The 11,604-nt window shown below is 36.3% G+C and overlaps 1 protein-coding gene across 1 annotated transcript in view; it reads left to right on the top strand.

Moving 5' to 3' along the window:
- LOC109837816 (MADS-box transcription factor 50-like) overlaps positions 2,730–11,604 on the top strand; it is a 40,225-nt gene continuing 31,350 nt past the window's right edge. The window contains exons 1-2 of the mRNA XM_020406181.1: positions 2,730–2,907; positions 2,998–3,193. Of these exons, the coding sequence (XP_020261770.1) occupies positions 3,012–3,193 (182 nt within the window). The 5' untranslated portion in view covers positions 2,730–2,907; positions 2,998–3,011. The remainder of the gene's footprint in view (positions 2,908–2,997; positions 3,194–11,604) is intronic.

The following is an 11,604-nucleotide window of genomic DNA, read 5'->3' as shown; positions in this document are numbered from 1 at the left end:
TCAATAAATCCATCAAAAAACCACCTCAATATGTAGGTAAAAGCAAACCTTGAGGATTGTTTAACATGCTCAAGTATAGAACTGGTTGCTGGGTCATTCCACTATAATTGTCATCATGTGGTGGGAATGGTGAGAAAGTATGAGGAGATGAAGTGAAAGATTGAGGTTGATAAGACATAAAGTTCATGTTAATGCCAGCTGAAGTATTTAGTATTGCATTTGAAGGAGATGAAGCATTTTGTTTTTCTACACCGTTCTTAGCCATAGCTATATATATTGTAAACCATGGATATATCATTTTTAAAGGAATATAAAACAATAATATATGTTAGTCATGAATTTTTAATACAATTTAAAAAATAATATATGATAATCGTGCATTTTTTGGGTAATTTAAAAAAATAATATATGCAGATAGTCATGCATTTTTAATACAATCTAAAAACACCGTGAAGAGTTGCAAACATTAAAAGTCATAGTAAAATATCATAGATAGTTGCAAGCAAAGTCTCATACAGTATAATTAATTCAAAACTATAAATATGTCATATTACATTACATAAGTAGCATAATAAAATCGAGTAAGCAACAAACAACAACTCAATTTAAGCCATTTTCCATTATATTACCACCCTTTGCACAATAATCCAATCTTATTGCCTAAGCAGTTTGGTCCCTAAGCTTCTTCCATTCATTTCTTACATCTCGATCCTCTCTTTGTGTCCTAATTTGAGTATAGTCCACTATAGTTGAATTATCTTCATTTGTCAGTTCCACTTCATCAATAGCTACATTCTTTTAAAATATCATCATCTAGATCTTCTAGGACAATAAAATTATGCAACATGATACACGCTAACACAATGTCCACTTAAGTGGGAAAGGAATAATTAGGCTTTGCAGAGAGAATCTTAAACTGGTTTTTCAAGATACTAAATGTGCATTCAATTTTTAATCTTAGAGATAAGTGCCTTAAATTGAATAACTCTTTTCAAATATTTGTTGTCCTACGGATGTGTTCTTTTAAATGACATCATACATCATGATACGGGGATATGAAGCTAGGCATATGATGTATCCAGCGTCACATATGTAATATTACCCTACATTAAATACAACAGTGATTTATGAACTCATTTATATATAAGTATTTAATTTACTATTCAAAACACATATAGATGGAAAAATACCATCATTAACTCTCAGTCCGTAAGACTGGGGTCTCAACAAAGCATCTTGTAATATCCTAAGTCATTTGCTGCTCCCTCCCACCCAGCTAGTATATATGTGAATAGTTTATTAGGGATGCATGCTACTAAGACGTTTTGTGTCATACCTTTGTACCCTCTAAACCATGCAACTAGGTTTTTGGGTAACACTGCATCGATGTGTGTACTATCTATCATACCAATGCAATCCTACAAAAAATTATATATTATAAAATATTCAATAAAATATTTAATCATTTAATTGAAAATTTAAGGTGAGAATTTTTTTTACCTTGAAGTAAGGAAACTAGTTTGAATTGTTTGCAATCTCTGGAGGAATTTCATTAGGAGCTTGCTTCATGTGGCGATCACGTAACCTATTCATGGCTTGTAGGACTCTATTAAAATAATACTAATGGAGGGAGGAGGATTCTAGGGTTTCTCAATGGAGAAATCCATAAAAGGGGAAGAATCATAGGGGGTGTGAACCAAACATAGTTTTAGGATACTAGCAGAAGAATTTATTTACAAAAATACATCTGTCATGTGGGAATCCTATTCCTAAGGTTAATTTTGGGTGAAGCAAATAGCCCCATACTCTAGGGCCATCCTTGTGATTTCACCGTACATTAGGATGTATGAATATAATTAATCCATTTTTATTTTAAAGTGATAAAATACTCTATATTTATTAAAATCATAATTTTTAACTTCTGTTTATGCAAAAAAAAAGTTTGGCTAAATATCATCCCCCCCCTAAAACAACACCCCCAAGGTTAAAAAAAACTTAAAATAACAAAATGAGTCAATGGAGGTAAAAAAGGTAAATTTTTGTTAACTTTTTGGAATTTTTTGTCACAAAAAACTTTAGGGTATTAAAATTAAATAATGTAGACTTTGGGAGTATTTAAGTGCAAATAACCCCAAAATAAAAGTACTAATAAAGATCAATATCTTTACCACATTCATCACTCTGAATTGGTAAAAATTTGACAACTCCTCTATTTTTTTTATTTTTTACAATTGAGTATGATGATTACCAATAAAGATTATAGATAATCAATCTTATCCTCCATTTATAAAAAAAAAGAAAAGAAAAAAAAAAGAAAAGGAGTACATGTGACGGGTTCAATTAACAAATGGGAAAACTCAGCAGGCGGATACGGGCCAAGGAGAGACCCACGTGACGTGGTCCACACCCCCACTCGAAAGACGGAGCGATCCCCGATTATCTCAGACACACAGACGTGTCGAAATCCCAAGGCCTATCTGTACGGACGTAGCGTGCACAAGGAGCCAAAACCATTGCCATTTTCTCGTACGAGGGCGGCCCCACAGCCCCCCCCCAAAAAAAAAGCATTGTTGGTTTTGTTTCTGCGCTGTATCTCTGACATAACAGTAAATTTTTCCTAGTATTTAAAAAAAAAGAGATATTTGGATATAATAATTATAAAGAGAATCAAACCATAACGAGGCTAGCCAATCAGAGCCCTGGATCCCTCAGCCTTTTACTTTGCCTCTTTCCTTACCTTGTTTTATGCTTTTGTTATATTTTCTCTCTGGAGGTCTCTCCTCAGGTGAAAAGACGAATAAGGAAAGAGGGAGGGTTTGGGGTTTTGGGGGTTCCTCATTATAACTTCCCACAAAAATCCCACCCTCAGCTGTTCAATTTTGGCTCTTTGTCTTGTTTCCATTTCTGGTTAGATCATCTGTTACTTTATTTGCTTGTTTTGTTCTTGTTCTCGGCCGATTTGATTAGTTATTTCTTTTTTGGTTAATTTTTTCTTAGAGGAGGAGAAAAAAATGGTGAGGGGAAAAACTGAGATGAGGAGGATAGAGAACGCGACGAGCAGGCAAGTGACGTTCTCGAAGAGGAGGAGCGGGCTCTTGAAGAAGGCGTTCGAGCTCTCCGTTCTCTGCGATGCCGAGGTCGGACTAATCGTCTTCTCGCCTCGAGGAAAGCTCTACGAGTTCTCCAGCGCCAGGTTATCTCTCTCCCTATCTCTCTCTCCTCGTCCTCATTGCTATTCAAAAATTCTAAATTTCTGCGAGCTTTTTGCTCACCTCCAAACCCTACCGACCGCGCTTATTTGAGCTTCTTGTCTGGCGAAGTTTTTATTTAGTTCTATTCCCCTATTCAAGCTCCACATGCCTCAGGTGATTCACAATTTCTTCCTCCTTCATTTCCTTTTATTGCGAGAAAGAATGAAAACATAAAATAAATGAGTTCTTTGAGATATTAATTAAATTTTGCCTCAAAAAAAGGGGAAACAAATCTCTATTCACTGTATTTTATCGAGAAACGTTGAGAACCTAGAGAGGTCAGTGAGGCGACGAGGAGACAGATTTTACTTGTTCGGTGCAATATTGAGATACCAAACACACCATAGTACTAGAGTGAACAGCTAACGAATAATTATGTATCAAATGTAATTTCGCTTAATTTGTTAGAATTTTTTAAAATCTTTATTAGGATAACTGGACAGTTAGCAAGTACACTGTGTCTAATGAAAAACCAAAGTGATATCATGACAAAGATAAAATCTTAAATGTAATTGTATATAGCCATGATACTGCTGGCTAACTGCAACAGACTTCCAGACAACTAGTACTTTGTATCATGTGATATGGTAGAATCTGTACTAAACCTGTTTTATCTTTACTGTCCTAAGTAGTAATTGAGTAATTTCAAAAAAAAAAAAAAATTCTATTTCAAGATTTTTTTACTAATTTAAACTGTGTATCTTACCACTATCATTTTCCAATGCAATATGGGTTGGACAAAGAAAGTAACTACATTGCTTTGAGCATCAGCTCTGTGGAACTTTGTCAGTTTAATTATCATATTGGTAATCATTTCCAATTACTGTTCTTAGTTTTTTTTTTTTTTTTTGACTTTAACGTATGTCATTGATTTTCTTAGCTGAGAGAGACTACAAACTTGCTTGTGGAAAAGAGACATCAGCTTAGCCTATTGTCCTAATTCATAGGGTCTACTTCTGGGTTCATATCCTAAGCATCTGGTCTTAAATTTTCATGGGTATTCCAAACAGTCAAATTGCCTGATAGGGTTCTGAAGGTTGTATTTTGCATGTACAGTCGCAGCATACTCATTTTCATAAAATATTTTAGTAAAGAAGAAACCCTTCATTTGTACGAACGTGCTGTTACTGTTAGGTCTTAGTCAATTCTCAGGCACTGCCTGAATATTTTGATAGTCCCCAATCGAAGTGTTTCATAATCTATGCAGTATTTTGTTGATGCATGTTGCAAGTTTATTTGAATCATGCTAGTGATAGTTTTCATCCAATGTAAGTTATGTTAATGCAAAATAAGTAATGCTAATTCAAAACACTAGAAGGGTAATATTCTGTTTTGTGTCCGACATTAGTTTATCAGTACCATGCATAACATTTAAAAAAAAAACATCGTAAAACTAAACCAATGAGTTAGACCATGAGAAATGAGGGGAATAGAGAATACATCAAGTGCGGGATGAAATTAAAGATGAACCCCTCATTCAGGACTACTTCATTGCTATGGACATCACATCATCCATAAGTGACTACTGCAATTGCTCTTGTTTATAGCTTTGTGATATCACATTGTCATGTTAAAAGTTTACTTGGTTTTTTTACTCTGGTCCGGTTATGGAGTGATAAGCTGATAACACCATGTTCTTGAATGAATTTCTAGCATGCAAACTGGTTGTCTAAAACCAGCACAAAGAGGAAATTAGCTTCTTATATTTCAAGGAAAAAGCCATTAAATTTTTATTCATTTGATATTTTAAGATAATCATTATCATTTGCTAGAGCCTAGAATTGACATACATAAGAAAGATGAAAAACTACTTATTCCTTTCAAGTTGTTCTATATCAAGGATTCTCGTGCTGAATTGTGACGCGAAACCGCTGAAATGGAACAAGGTTTGTTGAGCTTTAAGAGTAGTGATCTTTAAGCCCATTGTACTGGTCATTTTTCTTAACTACTAGATCATGATATCTTCTCCCTTCCAATTAATCATTGTGAATTTAAGTAGCTGCAAACTTCTTTGAGTTTTCATGGCGTACTCATAATAAGATACATAACTACAAGAATAGGTTGATCATGGTAAACGATACAATTCTGAAGTACAAGAAATATTTGTTTTTGAAGAAAATTACAAGAAATATTGCAAACAACTGTTCCTTCTTGATTGGTAATTATATTGTGAAAGTTTGATTTTGTGTTTAAAGAATCAGTTTCCTTTGCTTGGCCATAACTTCTGCATCTGCGGCTTCTTCTCATTCTCAAATTTTCTTCTCAGTTCAATTTCGGAACAATAAGTATGCATTATGGTCTTTCTGTTTTTAGTGTATATCAGTGATCTTTAAACTTTATCCCTTTTTCTAACCTATCAGGTCCGCAGTCAAATAATCCCTGCAATATCTATTCTTCTAAGTTACACTGAGCTTCGGCTCATTTTCATTCACTTGACCAATCCTATCCTTCAATCTTCGAACCATTTTATTCTTCATGATTTGTTTCCTTCTAAGTTATTCAATATTTCTTTTAGACATCACTTGCAAAGTTGCTTGTAAACCTTAGTTTAATCTAACAAAAGGTCACCCAAATCTATTTCATATTGTTTTGCTAAATATTAATTTCAGTACCATGACTACTGAGAATGTTATTCTTGTTGTTAGGACTTATTTTGTATGAGACAATATGGACACAAACATGGAACATGACAATTTTAAAAAAGTTTGGTGTTAGATCTACGTTACCTGGGTACTTCTATTAGGAAGCCGTACCTTGGACACTTCTTGAATATCTACATCTGCTTATTCGGATGTATACTCAATTATATAATATATGTTTTAATTTAAAGCACTCCTCAATACACTTTTTGGATGTATATTATACACTTCACATCTATTTCTTATATATTGATTTTATGTAAATAAAAAATATTAATCTTATATAGATTATTAATTTTAATATATATAAATGTACATAACATGTATATATATATAGCTGTGTCCCCCTCGTACCCTACCTTTTACAAAATTTTCATGTCTGTACCCATACCCGTACCCCTACTCCTACCCATGCAACCTAGTGTTATATATTATTGGTAATTGTGGATGTAATAGATATTATGAGATATTATGAGATGCGATTAGATATAATTTTATCTCATACTAATTTTGTAATATCTTTCTAACCTTTATTTAACAGAGGAGAATGTTAGATAGAATAAGAACTTTGCATTTGCTATTTGTCTAAATGGTATCAGAGACGACTCGATTATAACTTCTCTCATCTTTCTAGATCTCAAAGTCATTGAGATGATTTTGCATGGCCTTCATGCCCCCCTCGGTGGCTACATCTTTGACGACTCTTTGGTTTTGACAATAACTTTATCTTCAGCATCACAATTTTCTAAATCTTCATAGAAACCCTCCACAAAAAAATTCCCGGCTAAAAAATATTGTCTATTGTTCATTAAGGTACTGTTCACGCGATAATCAAAAACATTGTGTACTGTTCACCGTGATAAACACTACCAACCTTACTGCTTGCGTGCCATCATCGTTTGGCGATTATTTTTAATGACATTGCTCCTCTTTCGACGTTGTCTTTACTTATTTACCCTTCTATGGTTTCTGCTGGCTGTAAGTGTTGTGCACGGAAGCCACTTGTTGTGCGCCGAGTAACCAAACCAAACATCGAGAGAGAATGTAACTTAAATCAAATAATAATGGCACAAACTCAAACACAAAGTTTAACATAGTTCAGTAAATTGCTTACGTTCACGGGACAAGAAGGGAAGGGATTTTCACTATAGAGAAAGAGAGTACAAAATAGAGATTACAAGATCACTCAAACTAACCTCTCAAAGAAAACCCTCAAATCTCTTACAAAACCCACAAACAATTTGCTCAGAAAATAACTCTCTTTTCTGTGCTCAAAACTCTCATTCAAGCTACCCCAAAAGTGATCAATATGATCCAATAAATCCTAAACAAATCATGTTTCTATTTATATAAAACAGGAAACCTAAACAGTGCAGGAAACCGAAGCAGGCCCAGACCCGACTCACGGTCGACCGTCGAACCCATCGCAGTCGACCGTCGAACCCATCGTGGTCGATCGGATCCAACGACCGAAACCAAAAAACACTACATGGTTTTGCCAGTCGACCGTCGCGCCACTTGCGGTCGATCGTGAAAAGTCCAGAGACTTTCCCTATGCTGTGCACGTTCACGATCTACCGTAGCACCACTCGTGGTTGACCGTGCATGCTCGTGGTTGACTCGTGGTTGTTCGTGCCATTAAACTTCTTCACATCTATCTTCGTAGAGTGGATATTCAAATTTTGAATGGTCTTCATGCCAGAAGCACCATCCTTAACACCCGAAGTACCTTCTTTCCCAGTCATCTTCCTCAACACACCAACAATCAATGCGGAACAAACTGAAGAATAGATACAAAACTGAGATAAGATATAATTTTTACCAAAAAGATCCTACCTTTAACTCCAAACGAAGCCCTAGTCGAACTTCTAAAGTGATCTACTCCTTCAAATAGCTCAAGCATACCCGAGCTCTGATACCACTTGTACGCGGAAGCCACTTGTGCACCGAAGAACTAAACCAAACACCGAGAGAGAAGACAACTCAAATCAAACAATAATGACACAAACTCAAACATAAAGTTTAACATGGTTCAGTAAATTGTCTACGTCCACGGGACAAAAAGAAGAGGGGTTTTTACTATAGAGAAAGAGAGTACAAAATAGAGATTACAAGATCACTCAAACTAACCTCTCAAAGAAAACCCTCAAATCTCTCACAAAACCCACAAACAATTTGCTCAGAAAAGAACTCTCTTTTCTGTGCTCAAAACTCTCTTTCAAGCTACCCCAAAAGTGATCAATATAATCCAATAAATCCTAAACAAATCGTGTTCCTATTTATATAAAACAGGAAACTCAAACAGTGCAGGAAACTGAAGCAGGCCCAGACCCGACTCACGATCGACCGCCGAACCTATTACGGTCGACCGGATCCAATGACCGAAACCAAAAAACACTACACAGTTTTGCCGGTCGACCGTCGCGCCACTTGCGGTCGACCGCAAAAAGTCCAGAGACTTTTCTTGTGCTGTGCACGTTCGCGGTTGACCGCAGTGCCATTCGCGGTCGACCGTGCAACATCCAAAATGCTTCAAAAAATCCGAAGTTCGTCGCTGTGTCACCAATTCTACAGTACGCCTAGGGTTTCATCTGGTTTATTCGTCTAGGGTTTCTGCTAGTTTACCCACCTATGGTTTCTATTGACTTTCCCGTCTAGAATTTCTACTAGCTAACCTGGCTAGTATTTCTTCTAGTTGGCCCGTTTAGGGTTTCTTCTAGACGTGGTTGCACTTTTTAAAGATGATGCTACCCAAATCTTGAAATTAGTCTTATTTCCATTAGTAACAAGCTAGGAATATGTAGTATATATGCTCCAGCTTGAGGAGAATTTAGTAGGTATTATGAGATATTGTGAGGTGTGTTTAGTTATAGTTTTAACTCATACCTTATTTTGTAATATATTCTTAGTCTTTATTTTGAGGAGAAAGTATTTGGTGTAATGTTTTTTCCACATAGGCACACCTACATGGTGCATCCAACCTATCCTAGACTGCCACGTGGACCACTAATATGTGATGCCTAACTATACTCATTGAATCAAAATCATCTTTATCTGAAAATAACAAAAAATCAAAGTAAATCAAAAAATCCAAAAATTAATCAAGTTACTATTCTCTTTCCTTTTTTCTTATCATCATGTTCTCTCTGCCTTTTACCTTTTTTTCCCCTTCTGTTGTTTGAGCTTCATCGAACTAGAGCTTGTGAGAAGCTAACTGAAACAAAAAAACACAACAAGTAGAAGATTGGAGCAATACAAAGTTTTGTAAGTCTTGTAATTCTTGATGACTCTTAAGTTTACGAACTTAGAACTCTCTCAAATGAAGACAAAGAACTCACTTAAATTTCTTTAATTTTCTTTCTTTATATCAAACAAGGATTACAATAGCTCTTTATATAGGCTTCAAAACAAAAACGTCTAGGCATACCAATAGCCACAAATTAAACTCCTATTTTAATGCCATAAAGATAATAATATCATAAATGAGTAAGTTACTCTTATTCTTTCATAACCTATGTCTCTTCTTCTTCTAAACTTATGACCATTGTACTTCTAAAACTCATGCTATTAACCTCATTTATTCTAACATTTTAATTTGATATTCCAACACGCCCCTTCAAATCAAAATGTCTTTATGTCAAGCATGTCTCTTAGCCTCATGAAAGTTTTACCTGATAATGGCTTGGTGAATATGTCTGCTACTTGTTCATGTCTCTTAGCCTCATGAAAGTTTTACCTGATAATGGCTTGGTGAATATGTCTGCTACTTGTTCAGTGGTGTGACAATGCTTTAGTTCAACAGTTTTATGTTTTACATGGTCTTTGAGAAAATAAAACCGTGTATCTATATGTTTGCTCCTCCCATGATGTACTGGGTTCTTTGCAAGCTGGATGGCTGATTTGTTGTCCACAAAAATTACGGTCGAGTCTTCTTGTGGATGATCCAACTCCTTTAATATGTTTCGCAACCAAATTGCTTCACATACTGTAGATGCAGCCGTCACATACTCTGCTTCACATGAAGATAAAGCTACAACTCCTTGCTTCTTTGAGGTCCATGAAAATACAGTTGACCTAAGATAGAAGATATAGCCTGTGGTGCTTTTTCTCTCATCTTGATCACCTCCCCAGTCATATGCATAGAAGAGACCTAGGTTGAGTGTGCCTTTGATATACCTTAGTATCCTCTTCGCAGCTAGCCAGTGAGACTCATTCGGTGTCTCCATATAACGACTCACAAGTCCGACTCTATAAGTAATATCGGGCCTTGTGATCGTCAAGTATCTCAGGCTGCCAACTAGACTTTTGAAAAGAGTTGAATCCACGAAACGTCTGTCTCCTTCTCTTGATAGCTTCATTCCGATGGCTACTAGGGTGTTCACAGGGTTGCATTCATTTATCTTGAACTTCTCTAAGATCTCCTTCATGTACTTCTTCTGGGATATAAAAATCCCCTCTTGTTGTTGCTTTACTTCAATGCCAAGAAAATAGGACATCAATTCATTGTCCGTCATCTCAAATTCATTGAACATTGTCGCCTTGAATTCAGCAAGCATCTCGGTACTGCTTCCTGTGTACAATAAATCATCAACATAAAGACAAATCATTAGAAATTCGCCTTTATGATTCCTCTTCATGTAAATGGCGTGTTCATAGGGACATTTGATGTAGCTGTTTTGATGAAGATAGCCATCAATTCGGGCGTTCCACGTCCGTGGTGCCTGCTTTAAGCCATACAAGGCTTTCTTCAAATGGTACACTTTGTCTTCTTGCCCTTTCACAAGAAAACCTTCTGGTTGTTGCACGTACACCTCTTCCTCAAGAACTCCATTGAGGAATGCTGACTTGACATCCAAATGATATATATTTCACCTGTGATGAGCTGCAAGTGAAATTAATAGTCTCACCATATCCAGTCGAGCAACCGGAGCAAAGACTTCTTCATAGTCGATGCCGTACTTTTGTTTGTAACCTTTCGCTACAAGCCTCACCTTGTACCAATCAACTTCACTATTTGTTGTGCGCTTGATCTTGTACACCCACTTGACCCCTATTGTCTTGTGATTTTGTGAAAGAGTTGTCAACCCCCAAGTATCATTCTTTTGCATGGCGTGGATCTCCTCCTCCATTGCTGTTCACCAACAATCTTCTTTTACGGCTTCTTGAAAGGTGAGAGGTTCATGATCAGCATATAAGCAGAAGAGATTTGACTCTCCGTCTTTTTCTATTTGCTTATAGATCTCCCTGAGGCTTCTTATTTTGATGGGACCTTGTTGCACGGTAGATCCGCTACTACTACCTTCCCCAGAAGATGGAGAACCTCTTGCAGGAGAGGGTATAGAGTGCGGAGGAGATGGTGGTGTAGCTAGTGATGGTTCCTCATGTAGAGACTCATCAGGTTCATTCACCACGGGTTGATCTTTATTGCTCCAGTTCCATGCTTCTTCATTAAAGACAACATCTCTACTAACAACTAGTTTCTTGGTTAGTGGATTGTAGAGCTTGTATGCTTTCGACTCCTCGCTATATCCGATGAGAATACATTTTTCACTACGATTGTCAAGCTTCTTCCTTTTGACTTCAGGTACTTGAGCATATGCAACACAACCAAAAATTCGTAGGTGTGCCACACTAGGCGTGTAACCGCTCCATGCCTCTCGAGGTGTCTTGTTCTTTACTATCTTTGTGGGGCATCGGTTAAGCAAATAAGCTGA

Source organism: Asparagus officinalis, chromosome 4, assembly GCF_001876935.1.
Source record: "Asparagus officinalis chromosome 4, Aspof.V1, whole genome shotgun sequence".
NCBI lineage: Eukaryota > Viridiplantae > Streptophyta > Magnoliopsida > Asparagales > Asparagaceae > Asparagus > Asparagus officinalis.
This window is presented reverse-complemented; position numbering and strand designations above follow the sequence as displayed.